The 21327-nt window shown below is 39.1% G+C and overlaps 2 protein-coding genes and 3 non-coding genes across 5 annotated transcripts; 4 read left to right on the top strand and 1 right to left on the bottom strand.

The window, feature by feature from the left end:
• Window positions 1-878: 878 nt before the first annotated feature.
• Window positions 879-14665, bottom strand: ccdc3b (coiled-coil domain containing 3b). The gene is made up of 4 exons (XM_029502434.1): window positions 14644-14665; window positions 9821-10531; window positions 6378-6552; window positions 879-2688 (listed from the first exon to the last, which is right to left on the bottom strand). The coding sequence occupies exons 2-4, from the start codon at window positions 10171-10173 to the stop codon at window positions 2395-2397; spliced, it is 822 nt and encodes a 273-aa protein (XP_029358294.1). The 5' UTR covers window positions 10174-10531; window positions 14644-14665; the 3' UTR covers window positions 879-2394.
• trnar-acg (transfer RNA arginine (anticodon ACG)) lies at window positions 11147-11219 on the top strand. The gene has a single exon. It is a non-coding gene; the product is annotated as a tRNA-Arg (tRNA).
• On the top strand, window positions 11572-11644 carry trnar-acg (transfer RNA arginine (anticodon ACG)). The gene has a single exon. It is a non-coding gene; the product is annotated as a tRNA-Arg (tRNA).
• trnar-acg (transfer RNA arginine (anticodon ACG)) lies at window positions 11925-11997 on the top strand. Its single transcript has one exon. It is a non-coding gene; the product is annotated as a tRNA-Arg (tRNA).
• On the top strand, window positions 13439-20991 carry vamp3 (vesicle-associated membrane protein 3 (cellubrevin)). Its single transcript, XM_029502435.1, has 5 exons — window positions 13439-13556; window positions 16875-16953; window positions 18760-18918; window positions 19139-19190; window positions 19366-20991. Coding segments are annotated over exons 1-5 (309 nt in total). The 5' UTR covers window positions 13439-13554; the 3' UTR covers window positions 19383-20991.
• The last annotated feature ends 336 nt before the right edge of the window (window positions 20992-21327 follow it).

Below are 21327 nucleotides of genomic sequence, written 5' to 3'. Positions count from 1 at the left end.
ACTGGACAAGAGCATGTGAGAAAGACGTCAAATTCGTTAATGTACATTAACGCCACATCGCACAAAGTATTCAGAATACTTATTAGAATGAATTTATCATATCGGACTTGGGCACATGGCAAACAGGAAGCATTGCTACTGAGGTGGGAAACTTTTACCTGAATTCATTGCCCCACTCCATCGCAGTTCTCTCCGGAGTGGCTTTGTTCTGCTGACAACACACATTCATTTTAAGGCGTTGAAGCTGAAGATCAGTGAGCAGATGCACCTAAAGAAGCAAAACCGCTTCAAACTGATACATAGCCCACATCTCTTCTTTCTGACTGGACACATCTGGAAGACGCTGTGAGATGGAAGGATATAATCTTTTACTCACACTACAAATCCTACCCATCCAAGATTTTACGTCTGCCCAACCGTTGTCCTTTCCTACTATGCTGAGTACTGTGCTGCGCAGACGGAGACTTCTACAGCTTTACACTCTGTTGACTTTTATTGGTTATTTATATCTTGAAAGCTTGGGACCTTGAGCATTGTGTCCTTTTGTACTCAAAGCTTTCGAAACGCACTGAAAGCTGAAAAGTTACTGCACTTGAATGTGATACAGATTAAATCATTTGTGAGACAAGAAAACATCCACACAGGGAGTTTTGGAGAAGTTCATTTATTTATCTTTAATAAACTACAATAATGGGCAGCACGCAGCATAGTGCTTAGCAGAAGATTGTGGGTTCGGTTCCTGGCCTGGGGCCTTTCTGTGGCGTTTGCTTGTTCTCTCTGTGTCTGCGTGGGTTTCCTCCCACCGTCTAAAGACATCATGTTTAGGTTAACTGGTGACTCTAAACTATCTTTAGGTCTGAGTGTGAGTGTGAGTGGTTGTTGGTCTGTGTGTTGGCCCTGTGATGGACTGGTGACCCCACCCTCACCCAGTGTGAGCTGCGACTGGCTCCAGCACCCCGTGACCCGGAAACAGATAAGTGGTAGAAGATGAATGAAAGAAAACTACAATAATTGTTACAGAAATGATAATTCTATCAGCAAAGCAAACCAGATGTTTATAGGAAAAAAAAAAGTAAATCTAAGAAAAAAAAATACAGAAAATACAAAGAAGCAAACTTTCATTTCTGACACATAAAAAGTCGATCCTGTACCAGACCAGGCTCTCCGGCTGGATTTAATGGGTGCTCAGCACCCAGTTTTCAAACACAGAAATTACACTTTCATTCATCATAGTTATGAATTACTTATAATTATAATAAATTTATTTAAATGAAGAAGAACCTAAAATGCAATTTAAGGAACTGCTACACTTTAGGATAGTTTCCCTGGGAATAAATAGATCAAACAAGAAAATGAAAAGCAGGCAAAAGCAGTAATCACAATTTACACACTCTGTACTTTACTATACTCAATGTGATTAATATCCCTTAAACGTTTAATCTATGTAGAGTCTGATTGTAAACTGTTGATCATAAACTTTGACCTGTGCTGAGACAAATTCATCCACATTTTGATGACACCACTTCTGAAATAAGAAAATAATTTCTAATATTTATACATAGTATAATGTGTCCAGCACAGTTTTGTTTTTTGTTTTTTTTAAATATCAAAACGGCGCTAACATTAATGACCAGTGTGTAGGATTTAAGAGGAGCCATTATCAGATGTGAAATACTTAGAACTACCACCTGAAACTGATTTTTTAAATTTGTTTTTGTAAGAGGCTGTCCTTCATATCGACACTGGGAGCACTCTTCCTCGGAGCCTGCCATGTTTCTACAGTAGCCCAGAGTGGACTCTCTCACTGGCTTTTTATGCTACATGAAGGATGGCACCCTGGATGCTTAATTGGTTGTAATCTGCAAACAATAGGCACTAAATTCTACACACTGGCCCTTTAACGTTGTCCACCTATTAATTCAGGTCCATCCACCCGTTTTGACCTATGAGCTATGTATAATGTTTGGAAAATGATTAAAATAATGCACCAAGTAACAGGTAACAGCAAGAGTGATTAAGATAGAATGATCAGATTTGACTAATAGGGTGGAATTAAAGTGAAGGAGATATATAAAGATCTTTGTCCTTTTTCTCAGAAGTGGAAAATCCTTCACTTGAGTTCGTCTGGTCAGGTGAAAGGCCTCAGGTCTCTGTGGCTGACAGTCTCAATGACATACACTAATAAGACCAGGAGGTGAAACTATATTTTGTTGTTCATGCGAGGCTTTCTAAAAATGTAAATAAACATATTAACTTTGTTGATGGAAACTTTGATAAAATGTAAATCCACTATGTGTCATTTGCTCAACTTGTTGCTGTCACTCTCACCTACCTCAGCTTGTCACTGACTCTCAGTTTGCTCTGCAGCAAAGGTTGCTTTATGTTCAGCGACATCTATTTTTTGAGCTTCTTGGAGAGGACTTTTTTGAGCGGAGGGTTCTTCTTGTCCTGGGTGGTGTCCTGATCCGGGTGAGCCTGGGGCGTCTTTGACTTGTATAGCTGTTTGAGGGTGAGGGTCTGTTGCTCCTTCAGGGTTTCTCGTTGGGCCTGGCGCAGGAGGCGTTTCATGGTCTTCACCTTTTCCCTCAAGTGGCCATTTGCTTTTTCCAAGGAGCGCACCTTCTGGGAGAGAGTCCTCACCCTCTCCTCCTCCTCAAACAGAGCCTTCTGCACTGTGGAGCACAACAACTGTGGAGGGAAGAGGGAAAGCCATTTGTTTTGAAATTGGAACAAAACATGAATATGGATTTGATATAAATGCTCTTCAGACAAACATGAGAAACTTCGATCTGTGAAAACATTTAAACTTTCAAATTACTGATCATTCATGACCAGGCTATTTGCTCAGAGAAGGCCACAATGATCTTTGATTCTTCAAGAGTCCCCACTTCATTTCATCATACTCTTCCATTCAAATTAAACTGTATTCCACTATAATCATACAAAATACTAATGTCAAATTTAATATATCTTTGTTACTTTCATAACGCAGAATCTGACCGATCTGAGGTTAGATGGTGGTAGATTTCCTTTGGATAACACAAATGAGACAAATGCTTCTGGCTTTCTCTGTGTGCTGATGACTGCTGCCAACAGATCATAAGTTTTACAGTATATTCTACTGTTTGTGTGTGAGTTAAAAAAAAAAAAAAAAGATCCGCTGCTTTAAGCCTACAAAAAAGGAGGGCGGAAGGAAAAGTCAAGAAATGAATCATGAGGTATTTTTAAGATCATACCTTTCCAGGTGCGAAACAATCTGTGGAAATACATAAACAATCATTACCATGTATGTCCTGCTGTTTGCCAGTTCTCATAAGCCAAAGACAACATACACTGTAGTTCAAAGTAAGGACTAGGAGAAGTCTGAGGTAAAGAAAGTGGTCACACAACATCCTCTCTGTGTTTCAGTGAGACACCACTGTGAGATGAAACCCAACATGCCTGCGAACCTGTGACAGATGATCCCAAGGCCCAGACCTGTAGGTGAAAAAATTAGCTCCAGATGGGTCTGACTGCATGCCTGCCTGAGTGTGGATTTCCTTCACAGATCCTAATGCTTCCACACAGGCCAGCGTCAAACACCGATGTAATTTCCCTGCCATCAGATAACAACCACTTGAGGGTTTTGAGGAAATGTTAAAAATGCTCTGCCCACATCACGGGTTAGTGCATTACTCGCTGATATATTAGATGTGAACTTTTCCCATATGCTCTTGCGAATGTCCCAGAGGGATTTGACGGGATGAAGTATTGAAATGGAACAGTTCATAAAATGTTATGTAAAGCAGAACATGTAAAAATCACAGTTCTGTTGTTCTGCCGAAGCATGAACAAATACTCAAGTAATCGCCCTTAAAAATGTCTGAAGCCAAGAATGAGACACGGGCGTGCCAAGTAAATGTCCCTCTTTTGCTAATAATAGGCCTCACTCACATGGCCGAAGTATAATACGTGATGACTAGAACGCACTTTAGTATCCTGTGTCTAAGATAAACCTCAATCAGCAGGTCAGAAACTAAACCTATACTTTCGACATAACTTTCAAGAGTCTCAAGTTTCTGTGGTTCATAGCAACAAAACTTAAAAGGGTGACAGTCTTCTATTGTGACTTTTGTCAGTATATCTTTTATTACGTCAACCTTGTACTATTTGTTTATCATTAGGAAAGAATGTGAATGCAGATATGCAAGTTATTAGAATTTATGTCTGTTGAAAAGTGTACATTTCATTGTAGCTGCATTGAGTACTTACTCATCTGAGCCAATGTGACTTTTTAAGAGCTGATTGAACATAAACAAAAATTAAGCAGTTTGAGAAAAAATCAATTAGTATAGAAATTAATGACACAAACTAATCTGAAGCACTCTTTCTGTTTAAGAGTTTTTGTTTCAAAAATTCTTGCATGATGTGACCAGACTAATCCTCAGAGCATGTGATGGAGCCGTCTTTACGTGCTGGTTAAAAGTAGCGGCCAGAGAGATTACTTTAAAATAGATGTGTCTTCTCTAAGCTGAACCAAATTAAAGAATAATCAAGGTTAAAATCAAACCAACTGAAGCAGATATCCTGACTTTTTCCTGTAACGCTGGGTCCAATTTCCCACAATGCAACTCTGTTGCTTTGACCCTCTCTGCCTGGTAAATGTCCATGTCTTTCAAACGCTACATCCCCAAAGTTTTTGACAGACTCCCAAAAATGGATCCATGTGGTAGACACTCTGTACCCTGCACTTATTTGGACTTTGATGATCAAAGTGGGATGTTATCCAAACTGACTTGACTGGGGGAAAAAAAAAGAGGTTAATATTTGATGCAGGACTGTCTGTGTTATTTGTCAGTTTTCAGACAAGACATGTTTGAGACCTTTCTGAGTTAAAACAGATGGGTAGTTGGGCTCCCTATGCATTAACCCATTATTCTGTTGGACAACTTCAACTAATATTGAATTTTTTACAACACGCGAGGAGCAATTTGTTTTGCCTCAGCATGCAGTCCCCAAGTCGAGACACTGTCTGTGGTAAGAGTTATTTCTTTTTTAATTTTGGGAACAAATCTGTGGGAAAACCCAGCTTGTTAAAATTAATGTTTTTATTGCTGAAACAGCTCAATGTTTAATCTTGACCTGAATACAGCCCATTTGATTTACTACAGTTTGGATGATGTGATATGTATGGCATGATCAGTTTTGATGTGAGTTTGGGTCCGTTGTCCAAACAATGGTTGCTCAGTACCAGAGGAAAAAGAAAATCTGTTTTTATTTTTCCAAGAGGAAATCTAATCATGAGGATGATGTAAGAAAGGAGTACCGATATCTAAATATTGCTCTGTAATTGTAATCACAGGCCTGACCCAAACGTTTGCTGTTAATGGAAATATAAACCTTGTTTTCATGCTCTTTACCCAGATTTTTGCTTTCATGAGTAGTCAGCGAATGATTAGAAACAGACCAAAGAAGACTGACCTAAATCAGGGGGATTATGCCAAAGGTTTAGATTCATTAAAGGGGATAAAGCGGTGATGAGTGACTGGAAGTCATTTCTATACTGACACAAAGGACTCTCAGAAACAATGCAAAGACAGAGAACCAGTCATAAATTAGCTTTGATCAGTGGAGTAGTGACAATAAGGTGTAGTGTGGAGTTCAGTCTTATTGATACAGGTATTAAACTCTGATGTCTGTCAGTATGAATGCTATATCAATTCTGCGTAAGGCTAGTAGCGCAAAGCTACTTTCGCGGCTGCTAACATATTCATAACATAGAACACTCTGGGGTCAAGTTGAATTGTGGGTTATGTTGGTGCCAGATTGTTATAAAGAAGAGGAAGAATGCATGAAATAAAAAAGACAATATCTCTGGTTCCACTGCAATGATTTTTAAACTTGTAATTGTTCCCAAACATTTTATAGGAGTGCAATGGTGATTGGGTTAAAATACTTTTAACAGAGCAAAGACCACTGGCTCCATACAATGCCTCTCCAAGGAGTAAGGAGGTTTGTCTTTGGGCATGAGAAAATATGCCATTAAAAAACAAAAACAAAGTTTATGTGCATTTTTCCTTTAAACATAGTGCGATGTCTGTCTCTGTCAAAAACCTCAAGAAACGTGCATTTAGTTCCCCCTGCCTTAGCCTGCATCTTTTTTCTTTTTTTTTTCTTTTTTTTTGCGGGGGGGCTTCCCTTGAAAACAATTGGATAATACTGAATGTTTTTTGTGTGCACCACAAAACTTCAGACCATTGGGCCTTTTGCACTCATTTCCACAAACTACGTGTGAACCCACCATGAATCTGTGACCGTTGAATCACAATACAAGCCTTTTCATCGTTGTATCAACAGAGGAAAATAGTTTGTGTTGGTGATGCTGAGTGGTTTTGTACCCTGCTGTCCTCCTGGGCCTCCCACTCCGGCGTGAAGCTGTGGACCTGAGTTCCGGGAGTGCAGTTGGAAAACTGGAAGAGGCTGGCAAACATGCGATGGTTGTCCACAGTGTCAGGGAAGATGGGGTCCTGGAAGTTCACGCCATGAGGGACAATATTGTAGTTCTCATCCATCCTACATGACAGAAAGTGCAATGAGTGTTTCAAACAAAACATGATTCAAATGCTTTCTCATTGCTGAGGAAACAAAAGTTGTGAAATGTTGAGAAACAAGAAATTGTGTGGGATTCAAACCTGACCTTATTAGGAAGGACAATCAGTTTATACAATGGAGGATCATTTATTTATTTATCCTGGACCCACAGGAGACTCCTGGTTTGACTGAGTCTCGTGATTGCACCAAGTTGGCAGACACAGCGAAAGTAAAAGATTCTGGAACAAAACTCTCTGCTGGTATATTTTTATGCAAATTCAAGCACTAGCTGGATGATTCAAGACAGAAAATTACAAGCCAAAGGGATTCTGGGTACATGTTTCATATCTTCTCCTACGATTTAAAGTGCATGATGGAGGAGGCAGCGTGGTTTCCATACATCTGGATTCCATCTCTGAACCCTCAAATGACATCAAAGTTTGGTTGTCCCTATCGGGGGCTGTGTGCGAGGGTGTACTTAAAGAGCAAGGAAGCTGATGTTTACAAAACATCAACAAGAAGAGGTCAAAGTTCAGATGTAAACACAGCAACCGGGAGGTCAGAGGACCCACAGACATTTAGAGCAATGAAAAAATGAGTGAACTCATCACCAGTAATATGAAACCCTTTACAATGGATAGATGTTTGTAAATTTCACATTATTTTGAGCGACAGTTTATGTGGGAGTTTCATCTCCTTTGTCGTTCAGTAGTTATTGGCCTTCTTTTAATAGGGAGTTTAGAAAGATTTGAGGAGTGAGATGTCGGCTAATATTTTTACAGCGAGCACATGGCTGAGGCAGCGTTTAAAGGTCCTGAGAGAAATCCTAGGTTGCATTTTTCTCCATGCTCTGATTCGGCCTGTCCTGGGAACTTGTCTGCATGATTGATGATTGAAACTGCTTTGGTCTGAGACAATGTTGCTCAGACATTTATAACAGGAAATATATCCACAGGAGACTATGATGAGAACATTTTGCTGTTGGCTACACAATGCAGTGTCTGGTGTGTGCTGGCCAAAACAACTGTTCACTGTCACTCTTTTTGAATATTTGGGTGTTATTCAGCCAAACAATACATCAGGCAAAAGAAAACAGCACATTCATTCTAGTTGGAAAAGAAAGATACATAGAAAATGATTTTGACACATTAATTTGAAGTTCAATTGCAGTAGTTCAATGATAGAATAAAGGAATTATTATGAAAGACATTATTAACGGACAATGATCCCCAAGAAGTATAAATAAGTCTGTGGGGGATTTCGTCCAGTACATCCTCCAACAAAACACCCTTGGAGCATTTGTTGATTCGAGTAATCATTGCTTCCTAATTCTCATCAGATTGGCACTCTGTTGTAACTTGCCCTAGGATGTTTCTGACAGGGGTCTTCTAGCTGATTACAGGGATAACATCTGGATGTTTGCACCATCACAACAAAGGCCAGAAAATTCATCCCTGCAGGTATAATTAACTCAAACCAGCAAAGAAAACTCCTACTCAGCAACACACAATCACACCTGAAGTAGTGTCTCTGTGTATGTGATATGAGTATAAAAATGCTCTTGATGTGGGCCCTGCTGCAGACTCGCATATGGGACAGCCAACATTAAACTTGAGGAATGCTTTTTGATGCCTCCCCCCCCAGTTGTCTGTATACCATTGGCAGCAGGGCAGACGGAGATTGGTCCTGCTGCCTGTTGCCAGGCTGATAACTCTCCTGGGTGAAAATTCTTTGTAGGTTTACCTTCAAGCTGTTGGGAAATATCTGGCACTGTAATTACACTCACTGGAATGCAAACGAGGTTTCCTGAGTAACAGTGTTGTTTCTGTCCAACACAGACATTTAAAAATGAGCATGTCACTTACTTTTTTGGAATCTGAGCGGAAACTTTGGCAGGTTATGAAATACAATATGAACGTGAAATCAATATATGGGCAGGAAAGCGATTCAATTAATTTGCCTTTGAGTGCAAATATTTCCTCACTGGATGACAATTGATTGACTCCTCCGAGAGGCTTTTCTTCCTTTCATGACAAATTTCAGCACATAGGCTTGAAGAGTTGCTGGTTTTCATTGGAGAAACAGACCAGGCGCAGTGAGGAGCTGAGGCTCAAGCCATGTATTCTTTTGTATGTATTCTCATGATATATTACTGTGCTGTGTGGTTTGACTAGAGGTTACAACACAGACAATATATATATTCTATATTGTGTTGGCAAGGTGTATGACACCAGATGTGAATCCAAAATCTGAATAGCCAAACGACAGAAAGCCCATTTCTTGTGTTGCTACACACAGATGTTTCTGAAATATATAGCCATTGATTGACTGCATTTCTCTTATTAAGTTGAGGGGGTCAGAGGGGTCCTGAGCTCAGGAGGTCAGATTATGGAACCAGTGATGATGGTTTGATTATGAGATCTGATTATGTTTCATTATGAGATATATGAAGGTGTTTTACATCATTGTCTAATCCCAAAAGTATAACATTAAATGTACATTTGTAAGTGTTTTCCACTGAATTCACATTTTAGACAGACTAAATAAACATGTCAGCTGCGAAGAGCTGATTGATATGACTGAAGTTCATATATCATGCCAAACGCAGCTTATCTTTTTTTCCTGCATTAATAGAGGTAAACAGTACAATGCCATCTTTCTTTTCACACCATTAATTATTACACCATAATTAAATTACTAACTTTTCCTTAATAGATTTAAAAATGTCTATGAGACGCAGTTGAAAACAAAAATAAGGAAATTGTTGAGTTAAAATAGATCATACGGAAGTAAAGTACGAAGTGGTGAAGTAAATGGAACAACAGAAAACATATTACAATTAAAACAGGCAGAAAATCTGTAATTATTTTCTGGTCATAAATAGCAAAGTGATTTACTGCAGGTGTTTGACACATGTGGATAAGATGGTAAAAATGGGTGATGTCATGTAATTGCTTAAGAAACATGCACAGACAAACTCTTGAAACTTTCTTTATAGGCTACAGTCCAAAAGAAAATTATATTCATATGCTTGAAAATGTACCCCCCCATGTGTTTGGCCCAGCTTTACTAATATGAAGCCTAAATCTATCTTCTACAACAATATTGTCCAATGCAACAACGTGGATGTGTTTGTTTGGATTGGCTGAATCTCTTCGCTTCATTCTATGTATGTGAAGAGAGCTTGATTACATCATTTTCACTTCAGCTTCCAGACATCGTTTCTCGTTGGCAGAGTTGGGTCTCCTACCTCAGAAAGAAGTAGTAGTTGTTGTTTTTGGTGACAGTGTAGGAGAAGCAGGGGAAGTATCCCAGGCCGGTAACGTTGAACCTGGAGCCGGCGGGGACCTCCAGCATGCTGCCCCACGCCTGGTCACACAGCAGCTCGATCTCTGCGGAGAAGAGCAGCTCGGCGTCCTGCGGCCACTGCAGGTACATGCTGTACGACTCTTTGTGCAGAGCCACCACCTTGGCGAACACGATGATCTCCGCAAGCTCGGCCCGGCAGGCATCTGTCTGCGGTCTCCAGTCTGTGGGCAGCTGGCAACCCCGGCTCCCCAGGGGCCCGGCCGCCGCCAGGACAAAGCCCAGAATAATCCACATGGGACAGGCTGTGGCACACACTGTGTGTGGCTGATGGAGGAATTCACAAAAAAAAAACAAAAAAACAACAACAACAACCAACAAACAAACAAAGAAACAAAAAAGATGGAAACTACTGGGCTCTCACACCACGCACATACTTCCACCAAGTGAGAGTTACAATAAGTCAATATGGACAGCAAAATAGTCCCTGACAGCGGGGGTCTTCACAGCACCTGGGAGCAGCATCCCCTGCTGCACAGCTCGACCTCTCACCTTTGGTGGGACACCAGGAGCAGCCAAACATCAGGACCTGCGTGGGAGGTTTCAGAAGTATCGCAGGACCGCCTCAAAAGAACTAAATCCACCAACTCCAAGTCTGAAGGAGAAAGTGATGCTTGGTGTGCAGTCAGAGACTTTAAGAGGAACTCACAGAGGGAAGAACTCAAATCTGGAGAAGATCAGTGGCGCCCCCCTGCGACAAAATGCAAAGGAACAGGGCTGACGGTTTAATTCATCCCCATTAGGTGTGGATTTATCAGGCTGTATAAGGAACTGTTAGTTCGTATATTCACATAGCTTTCTTTCACATTAGAGCCATTTTTTCTACTTTACTCGGGAGGTACAGAGAGCTCTTATTTCAGATGAAAATAGGTGTTTTCAGGAGGTCTGACCCCAAACATCTTTTCCCATGGACAAAAACATCACGAGCGAAATATGGCAGGAGCTAATGTGAGTGAAGTCGTGTATTAATCTATTGTAATTATTTAAAAAAGACGGATAGTCGAAATGTTTTATTGCTTAGTTTACATCACAGCTTTGACAGCCATATGCAAATTCATGACAGAAGAACAGAGCTTGATATTTTTTAAAGCACTACTAAAACCAAAAGAAAAAAGAAAAAAAATGGAAACAGAAATGTTAAATGTTAAACTAGCTCGCCTACGGATTGTTTTTGAACTCCTGACCCAGCACATTGTGTGCTCCCCCTGACGGGCCAGTGGCGCAATGGATAACGCGTCTGACTACGGATCAGAAGATTCTAGGTTCGACTCCTGGCTGGCTCGGCTTTTATGTATGAACCATCCGAGACCCCGTTAGTAATCCTCTCCTTTCTGTCGGCATGACGAATGAACTCTTCTGATCTGTTTCTTAATAAATCAGAAACAGAGCTGACTGGTATAAATCCGTCCTGATCTGCTCCTTCTCCAGCTGCACGCCGTAATAACTGAGAATTGTATGTTTTTTGGCTCCATCAGTTCTTCAGAGTGCGGCCCGGGCTGGTCACTCAGATACAGAATGTATTGCTATTTGAGCCCAGGTTTCAGACACCTCTGAAAAAAACACTTATTAAACAGAAGTATGTGTTTAGGACTGAGTAAAGCATCAGCCTTTATTCTGTCAGAGCGGGTTTCCGTCGGGCCAGTGGCGCAATGGATAACGCGTCTGACTACGGATCAGAAGATTCTAGGTTCGACTCCTGGCTGGCTCGATTTCTTTTCTCAATCTCCAAACTAACATTTGGACTTCATGTGGCCGCACAAACTGCTCATCCGCCACCAAGTCGAGCTTTTTAATTCGACTAGAGATTCATTGGATTACGGCACAAATCAAACATGAATTGGCATTTAAAAACAATTTCTGTCGAAAAGGAGACACCCTAATAGTTCAGTTCAAATAGAGAGTGAAAATGAAATACAGTATATGACCGTTTTATACTCTGGGTTTGATAGAAAACTTTGTAAAGTATGTATCGGCGAAGGAAGTTTCCAGGGCCAGTGGCGCAATGGATAACGCGTCTGACTACGGATCAGAAGATTCTAGGTTCGACTCCTGGCTGGCTCGGCTCACTTTTTAGCTTTTCATTTTTTTTAAGCTTTCTTTTCACCAGATATGGTGAAAGATTATGACGAAGAAACATCCTTCATCCTTTACAAAACCAGTTTTGTAAGGCCATTGGCGGAAGATGACATGACATCGGGAATACAAGTTTAGGTTTCCTGTTGGGTTAGTGGTGTCATCTGCTGGTGGAGCAAGTCAATCACATTACAGCCAAATCAGACTCTCTGTGGCAACTTTAATGAGAAAACATATTAAAGTTGTCGTGTTTGGATATAAACCTTTTTATGTACATCTTATGGAACGATTAGCGGAGTAGAGACATTTACCTCACTCAGTAAGTTAAAACCTGAAAACATCATCAATAAACACTGCAGGAATAAGTTACAAATGGAGCAAAGAGGTAGTTTTTACAGTTCAAACAGACATTCAAAATCTTCGTGAATTTTGCCCGCATAAGAACAATTCACAGGGCATTGAACTCCTCAAACAAAAGAAACACACAAAATAATTTTCTCCATATTCCTCATGATTTCATTGGCTGTTTTGTACCCCTCTATTATGCAGTTTCACCATCTGCAGGCTGGCATTTGCGCTCAGGAAAGAATCCATGCTGTTTCAATGGCACTCTGCAGACTTGCAAAGCCTTAGATTGATCCTATGTTGTAGCTGGATTATGTTTTTTTGTTGAAAAGTACAATTATTTCAATAATATCCATGGGTGGTGAGGAAACATTTCAGATTAAAATAACCAAAGTATTTGGCACGGGCTCGTGACAAGTAGCCTGGAGTGTTAAATTATAATTTGTGAGTTCTGGATGCTGAAGAATGCCACAGTCTATTGAGTATTTTCTTCTTTTTTTTTAAGTCAACCAACACCATCAAAACAGTGAGAGATTCGGGTGGACCACTGTAAACAACTATTCTGCTGATTTTTTTTTTCTCAGGAGTGAAACATTTGTAGAAGGACTATTTTTCAAACTTTGACATTTTAGTTTCCATAGTCACATGGCCATCACGGGGCTTTTGTGGACCCCTTTTTGCTTCGCACATTAACAGCACAAATTTCCATTTGAACGTTGAAAATCTACAAATTACTTTTTGCTACTATCTTTCGACCTCTGGCCAAATAACCCTAACCCTAACCCTTTTCCACAATAATCTGATGCTGCGCGTTAATAATTGTATCATGTGCAGAGCCCAGCGGACCACTGCCTCTTCAATGATGCCTTGACGTGAGTCTCGTTTGCTCTTACTTTTACAATTCAGCACCAAGCAATGGAATGCACAAAGTCGCATGAGCTAGCTGGATTACATATTAGTGGAAATTAAAGAACTGCCAAGTAACTTCGCGATAGGGGATAAATGATCTATAGTTAAATTTTCCAAAATATTTGAATAAACACTGTAATCTGTCCTAACGTCATGATTGGCTCTCCCTTTCCCCGGCAGCACGTGAAGGCAACACAACAACCGACAGCAGTAACTGTTACGGATTGACACTTAGCTTTAGCACACAAGCTAGGAGACGCGGCGCAGCCTCCAAACTAAATTCATCTCACCATGTAAGTCTCGTTTGGTTCTAACAAATGGGTTTCAAAACAGTGTGCTAGACACTTTGTTGAACCTCGCATGACATACTGATCTTCTATGTACTTTACTGGAACAGAAACATAGGGAAAGAAGCAACGCCCAAAACTTTGCTGCGTTGCTACTAGCCCGCAACAAGTGCTGCGACTTAACTCCTCGAGCCGTAGCTTGGCTAAATTAAGCTAAGTTAGCTAAGCAGTGGCTTGCTAACCTGGTCCAAAATAAAATGTGTCGACCTCCTCTTGCACACATTTTTATTTGTTCCTTGGATTTCTGTCTGATTGTTTATGTTACGACAACGACAGTGTTTTGTTGCTAAGCTGCTGTTTACATTACAAGTATAATTGGAAATCAACACAGTGTTAGGGAACTAAAAGTTATGCTGAACAGGAAATGTGTCGTAGGCTAGTATCATTCTACGTTAATAATTAGTAATAGTGTACTAGAGTGACGCAATGTGGACTGAGCAATGTTTAGGTGTTGTTATTTTCACGTTTTACTACAAATACAGGATAAGCTAAAGCTGAAAGAGCCATTGTTTTCCTATTTCCATTCACCTCCCCCATCCGCTCATCTATTCCCACCCTAACGCTACCTACCACCCAACACAGGAAGTTAGAAAAGCAGCTGTTTCAAGTGATTTTGATGCCGGGATCAAGCCGCATAGTATCTGTTTTGGTTATGTAAATCATCGTTGAAGTAGTTAGTTTAAACTATTCAACAATAAATAACTAGTGTGTCGAATGCTTTACTCTGATAAATCGGGAAGGTTTTCCAAAGTACACACAAGGACTAATTTATATATGTATTTTTTCTCTTTTCATCGATGAGTAATTATTATCTGTGAAAGTAGAGAGGGATGAAGCTGGTAGTCAAGAAGACTGAACTTGTTTAGGTTTAGGAGATTTTCTATATAATTGTTTGGAAAATCAATGTATTACTGGGGACTAACACAAAGCCTTTTAGAACAGTTAATATTTTCATTTTCAGTTCCACTAAAAAGTGTGCATTTTCCTAAAAAAAAATAAATAAATAAATAGGACAACATGAAAGTGAAATTACCTCCTATAATGCCGATTATCACACAGCTGCTCTGAACTTTTTCCACTCAGTGTATTACAGTGATGAAGCAAAATGGACTGCAAATGTATTAAAAAGAAGTTGAAAATTTACTCTTGGAGAAAATAGAACAGTTTAACTCTGGTGCCTCCTATTTCATCTGATCATGATATGTACATTAATTTTATGTGACTTGGAAAGGCGCACACCTCTAAGGTGTGTAAGGAGACCTATGTCAGGTGTCACAGGTGAACTACGATCAGATATGGTTTATGTCTGACTCTTTCTTTTCTATCCGTGGGTGTTAAGTGTAAAGAGACTGAACCAGACAGTCTGTTCACGGTTGTGTCAGATTGTATATGCATATTAATTCTCTGTGCAAGAAGCTCAAGATTACACAAAAGCAGTCGATTCCACGATTAAGACCATGTGTGTCATTTAAGGACAGCAATTGGAACCAGGTCCACCCAAGAAAATCCAGTTACAGAGCTGCAGTTCTTGTTGTTTCACACCTACAGCTGGTACTTCCAGTCCAACCTGTGGCATCACAGTCAAGGGCACTGATGACAGTAGCTAATAAAAGTGCATGATAGGAAAAACATAACAATGTGTGAAGTTATTATACAGTATTAAGCAGGCCAGAAAAGTGTTAGTTTTTTTTATAAATCAATTCCATGTTTGTACTTTCCTGTGTTTTTGAGGTTTTGATTTTACTTTTGTATCACCTTTTAGCTTAAACAGTTGATAGGAATGGAACATTATTTTTCCACAGAAACAGTCCCTTGATTTTTAATACTTGAAGTTGTGTCTGTGATCTTGAAGTTGTACTGCCCTCATTGGGTTTAGGTGTGTAACAATATTATTCTACTTAGATTTAGCCCACTTAGTCACCATTTTTAGGGTTGGGTTTTTTTTCCCTCTTCCTTTTTGAAGGATTTAAACCATGGATTTTCTTTCTTTGAGGAAATGACATAGACTAGTATAATTAGCATGTACTGAATTTTTCATTGTGCGCTCATGTGTTGTTTGAAGAATGAGCATTGGAATAGAAGCTTTTTAAACACACACCTAGACCTAAGCCATTTTAAAGCTGTGTATCAGCTGCCATCACCTCTGCAGTGCTGACACAATAGTTTATACAATAGGGCCAACTGTGACATTTACAGCTCCTCAGACACTCTACTGTATGTGAGCTGACTAAAATGTTTCTGAATCAACCAGCAAATGGGTTTTTTTTTTTTTTTGCCTGGCTGTTAGGCAATAATGCACATCAGGATCAGAATGGAGACGCTGCTCCCATATCTCAATGTTTATCAAGTTTCAAACAGTGCCTGAGACAGGTCCTTGGTATACATTTATTGGGACCACGAAGAGAGTGTGGTAAACAGCTGGCAAGAGTATACTGAAACATCTCTAGTTCCCTCTTCATTTATCTACTGACTTGGACTTCTGTTGTGGAAACAAATCCACAATATGTCTAGCATAGGCATAGTTTCACCTTTCTAATTTAAGCTTCAAACAAATTCGTTCCTCTTTCTGTAATATAATCAGAAATAAGATTATTATTAATAATCTTATTAATGCATTTTGCATATGATTTACTTGATTGGGGTGTGCTTTCAGTGTTTTTGCATGCAGTTACAAATGGGTTTTGTTGCACATCAGAATCAGCATGGAATCAGTAGCTCTCTCATTCAAGCAGCTGCCCCGGTTTTTGTTTTTATGTCACTGAAACAGAGTCGGCCATTTACATTCTCAAGAAACTACACTGGTCTGTTTCTTATAGCAATGCCTGACAGTTGGGTGTTGATGCCTTAAACCTGTCCTTCCATTTTAAATTGCTTGTTGTCCGTGTCGAGATAAATGGTGTAGTTGAAGAGCAATAATGTCTGAAGTCAAATGGTAGCAGTACCTAACTACTAAGTTTATAATAATTCTTTATTCTTTATTATATATTTCTCAATTATTAAGAAAGATAGACTCCCAGAAAATTATGTAAATGCACCAATCTTGCAGAATATAAACCGTTTAGAAATTCTGTGGGTCTCCCACTCATTCTTCAGGCATACCAAATCTTGCATATTCATTCCTGATAAATGAACCACCATCCAGATGATATCCTTGTTCATCTGATTATTTGCAATCTCAGCCAGAAGAAAGACATTGTCTTGCAATGTAAAGTAAAGTAAAATAGAACAGCATGCATAATATTAACAATTTTGATCATTTTCCAGGTCATCCCTTGGTCCGGAAGGTGCTGGCGCAGCATCAGGCAACAAGCGCTTGCAGCAGACACAGGCTCAGGTGGATGAGGTATGATAAGTCTACTTGCTCTGTGGTCAAGTTAAAGCTTCAGGCTTTATTTTTTTTTTATCTCAACAATCAATACAAGATACTATTTTTAGCTCCACATGTATGAGGAAGAGTGAAAAAAAAAAAAAAAAAACATCTTAACATCTTAGCTTGTGTTAGCTGCCCTGCAGGGACAGACTAAATAATAGTTTAATATTCTGTAAAGCAGGTTGTCCTGCACGTTTTAGATGTTTCCTGCTTCAACACACCTGATTCAAATGAGTGGCTTCTTACCAGATCTCAGCAGAGCTTGATGACGAGCTGATCATTTGAATCAGGAGACATTTAAAACATGCAGGACAGTGGCCCTCCAGGAGCGGAGTTGGAGACCTCTGCTATAAAGAGTCATCTGACCATCCTGAGGCTTGACAATGCTGTGAAATGTGATGGGTCTAGATTGACTGTTGTTATTCATGTCATGACTCAAGGCAGCTCTTATAGCCAGCTGTCATCTACTTTACTTTATAACTTAAAATAACCTTTTTGTGAAAATACATTGCATTTTGAAATTGTTCACAGTGCTTTCAATCTAGCCTTTAAATTTTGCCAACTTTTAGGCTTATTTCAAAATTGCAAAAATATTTTAGATCCCGTGAATCTTAACTCAACCACATGATAGACATAATTTTACAAATGTATCAAAATTTATACATTTATAGCAGCATGGAATTTATAGCAGAGTGGCCAGTCAAAGTTTGCAGAAGAGCATACAAAGGAGTCTCCAACTGCAACAAAGTCAGATTACTTATTTAAATAATTTGATTTCATTTTTTGCAAGACTGCATTCAAATTTGAATAAAGAAAAGGGTCTGAAAACAACTCAACTCAACCCAACTCAAAATCCACCATTTTGCCCATCGTGAAATTCTTCCTGAATCACTTTCAACAAATAACCACAACAGAATCAACATTAGATCATTTTTCTTTTCTCTGTCTATTTAACTCCTGCGTTCCTTATCCGTCTCCAAGACTTGCATAACCCTTGGCAGCTGTGTCATGAATCACCACAACTTGGAGTCAGTAGCTCTCTCATTCTCTACCTCCACATGGCAGTTCACGTGCTCAGTGAAAACCATTTTTTTATTCACTTTTCAGAAATTAAATTGAAAACCTTTTCAGTAAGGTCTTGGTAGCCAATTCTCACACATTTGTGGGTATTCACGCCTGCCTAACATTATTCCTGTCTCCTTTATGGATTTAGCCCCTCCTATCCAGAAGTTTAACCTTAGCACGTAACATAAAGCCTCCAATTGGCTGTTTGCAGTTTATATAATCACTGTCTCCATGGTTATGTAAGGGCTGTATGAGCCAATACACTTCACTCCATGCTGCTGCTCTGTGTCCAAGGAGGGGCAGTAAGTTGGGTTTGTGGATCAGTGGAACATATAGGTTATGAGTATTTTGTGATATTGTGCCAGACTCTGTCTGTCTGACTGTATATGAACACTGTTATTAAACTTATCTTTCTTTATATTTTGCTTTAAAGCACTGTCTCTCTTTATTGGTGGGTTTATATGGGAAAATTTGTTGAAGCTAAAGCATTGATGAGATCAATTCAGATGTATGTGCAGTGGATGTGGGCATTTCCAATTCTTTCTTTGTTCTCTAATAATTGTTAAATACCAAATTAAGGCAGTCTTTAACTCATCTTGTATTAAGTCCCCCCAGGGTTACCCAACATGTAGCTCCTGCACAGCAGGAAACTGGCATTTTAAAAAGTTCTGCCATTTAACCAAATATTTAATTCCTGTGTGTGTGTTTTTGTAGGTGGTGGATATTATGCGGGTAAATGTTGACAAAGTGCTTGAGCGTGATCAAAAGTTGTCTGAACTGGATGACAGAGCAGATGCACTCCAGGCCGGAGCGTCCCAGTTTGAGACCAGTGCTGCTAAACTGAAGAGGAAATACTGGTGGAAGAACTGCAAGGTGCCTAAACGCTAGTTAAAATAAAAAAAAAAAAAAACATTGTCAACAATAATGAATTATTTCTATTCTACAAATCTCTAAACTGGAATTAGTCAGAACGATATGGGTCTTAAGACACTAACCTGTCAACAACCTAATTAGTTACATTTTTATTTTCAAGACATGTATATAATTTCATATCCTGTTTAACGTACATGTTTTTGTACTTTACTCCTTGCAGATGTGGGCTATCCTGATAGCTGTCATAGTGATCATTATCGTCATCATTATTAGTAAGTATCAAAGCTGTGTCTGGTATGAGCTGTAACCTCCAACATTTTATTACTTTGAGCTGGTATTTTGATGCTTAGCTAATGATGTAGCAAACGGTGTATTTTAAAGGGAGAGTTTTTTTTATTAATCACATTTACTGGACTAATTAGTTTATATAAACCTTTCATCTCACAGTTTGGAGTCAGTCGTAAAACAGGAGGAGGTGAGCGGAGTTTTGAAAACAATAAAGAAGAAGAGAGGAGCAAAGTGCACGATTAATGTCTCAGATGAAGAGTTCACTTGATCACTGACTACTGAGCTCCAAAATATTTTCCCCACCTGCAGGGGGTCTTCATTCCTTACTCTGGATTGCCTTGTGTGTGTGCGTGTTTGTGCGTGCGTGTGTGCGTGCGTGTGTGTACGTGTGCACAGATGTGCCTGAGTAAAGGATTTTCATAATACCAGGATATTTGCCTGTCATACTACACCATACTAGACATTACTAAACTTGTAGAAGTGCCATGCCACATGCCAAAGACAGCTAAAAGCTAATGATATTTAAACTGACCTTACATTTTAAATTGGCTGTTTGATAAAGCAAACACACCAAATGCCAAATGCAGAAACATACACTCAGAAACAGGCTGATACATATGTTCAGAACTCAACAAATACCTATAAAAATAGAAAGAATTGACTGTTTCAAAGCACACACACATATTCCAAGCTCAGGACTGGAATTGAACATAATTGTTATAAACTCTCCTCAACTTTACTTTTTTATGTTTTACTGTATTAATATCAAATGATTTTGTGTGCCTTTGATAGTATGCTGTAGTTTAGATTGTAACAGAATGTACCCACCATGTGAGACATACCCCTTCGAACTACTTTTGACCTTTCAGCGTATAATGCCAATATTTATACACACATTAAAGAATTGTTTTGTTTTCCAATTAGTTAAAGTTTTCCAACAAATAGTCTTAGTCACCCAATCTGAAAAACTAACAGTTTCTGAACCATGCTCTACCACAACCATTGTCCATCTCCCTTTGGAACAGGATATAATATACAGTTTGGACTTGTATAAATCTGTGTTTTGAGCGCCTATATATTATTACCAACAACTTTACAGTCTGAAAAAGACAAAACAAACTGCCGCAAAAAAATTAACACTCGGCCTGAGGAACAAGTGAATCGTCTCAATCAGCTGCTTTCCAAATGCACCAGAAAGGTGGAAGCAGTACTGCTGCCTGAAAATTCTGTACTAACAAATACTATCCTTCTTGTGTTTATCAGGTGAGCTTATTAACTTTAAGTCTTCTGTTGAGTCACACTGGCCTTTATCCCATCCTAAATGCAAAATGATCCTCACTTTTGACAATTTATTTAGTTTTATTGCTAACAAAAGTTGTATTGAGTGTTATGTTTGTTGTGTACAAATAACTATCCAATTTGGGATTTTATTTGGGATAATTAAATTATGTCTTTCATTTCATCCAATCTGAGCAGTTGGTAGTGCATTTTTCATTTGGTAAGACATCAAGCATCTGTTTAAGATCACGCTATAAATTCCACAGGTATGCTCTTACACAAATTCAAAGTATATACATCTGGACGTGAATCAAACTGTGTTGTTGGTTTCAAAGGCCATTGGAAATTCTTTTCCATCACAGCCTTTTGTCAGTCATATGGAAGTGCCATCACTGTCCCTTTATACACCACCACAAACTTCTGGCCAAATGATCTTCACGTAAGTGCAATTCTACTCTTTGCCTGTATTTGCCTTTCGCTTGAATAAAAAAATAACTTAAATCACAATACCTTGTTAGTGTTTTTTTTCCCCACTTGATCTTTCACAGAATATTTGTCTATTGTTACTCATCCCAAAAGATCAGCAGCTGAATTGTGAAACAGTCAAGCAATGTATTTCTAACAATAAGTGAACTAATTACTTTTTTACTCAATGCCCGTCATATTTTATGGGAGCTTAAGATCTTGACTTCAGTTATTTTGCTTGAACAATTCAGACATCTTTAATTAACTATCACGCCCCGATAATTCCATATAATCACATCTGGGAGTCTTTTTTGTAAGCATTTATAAAAAAAAATCATTTATCATAATAATGAGTGAGTCGTGTTCTCTTATACCTGC

Source organism: Echeneis naucrates, chromosome 5 (assembly GCF_900963305.1).
Source record: "Echeneis naucrates chromosome 5, fEcheNa1.1, whole genome shotgun sequence".
In the NCBI taxonomy this organism is placed as follows: domain Eukaryota; kingdom Metazoa; phylum Chordata; class Actinopteri; order Carangiformes; family Echeneidae; genus Echeneis; species Echeneis naucrates.
This window is presented reverse-complemented; position numbering and strand designations above follow the sequence as displayed.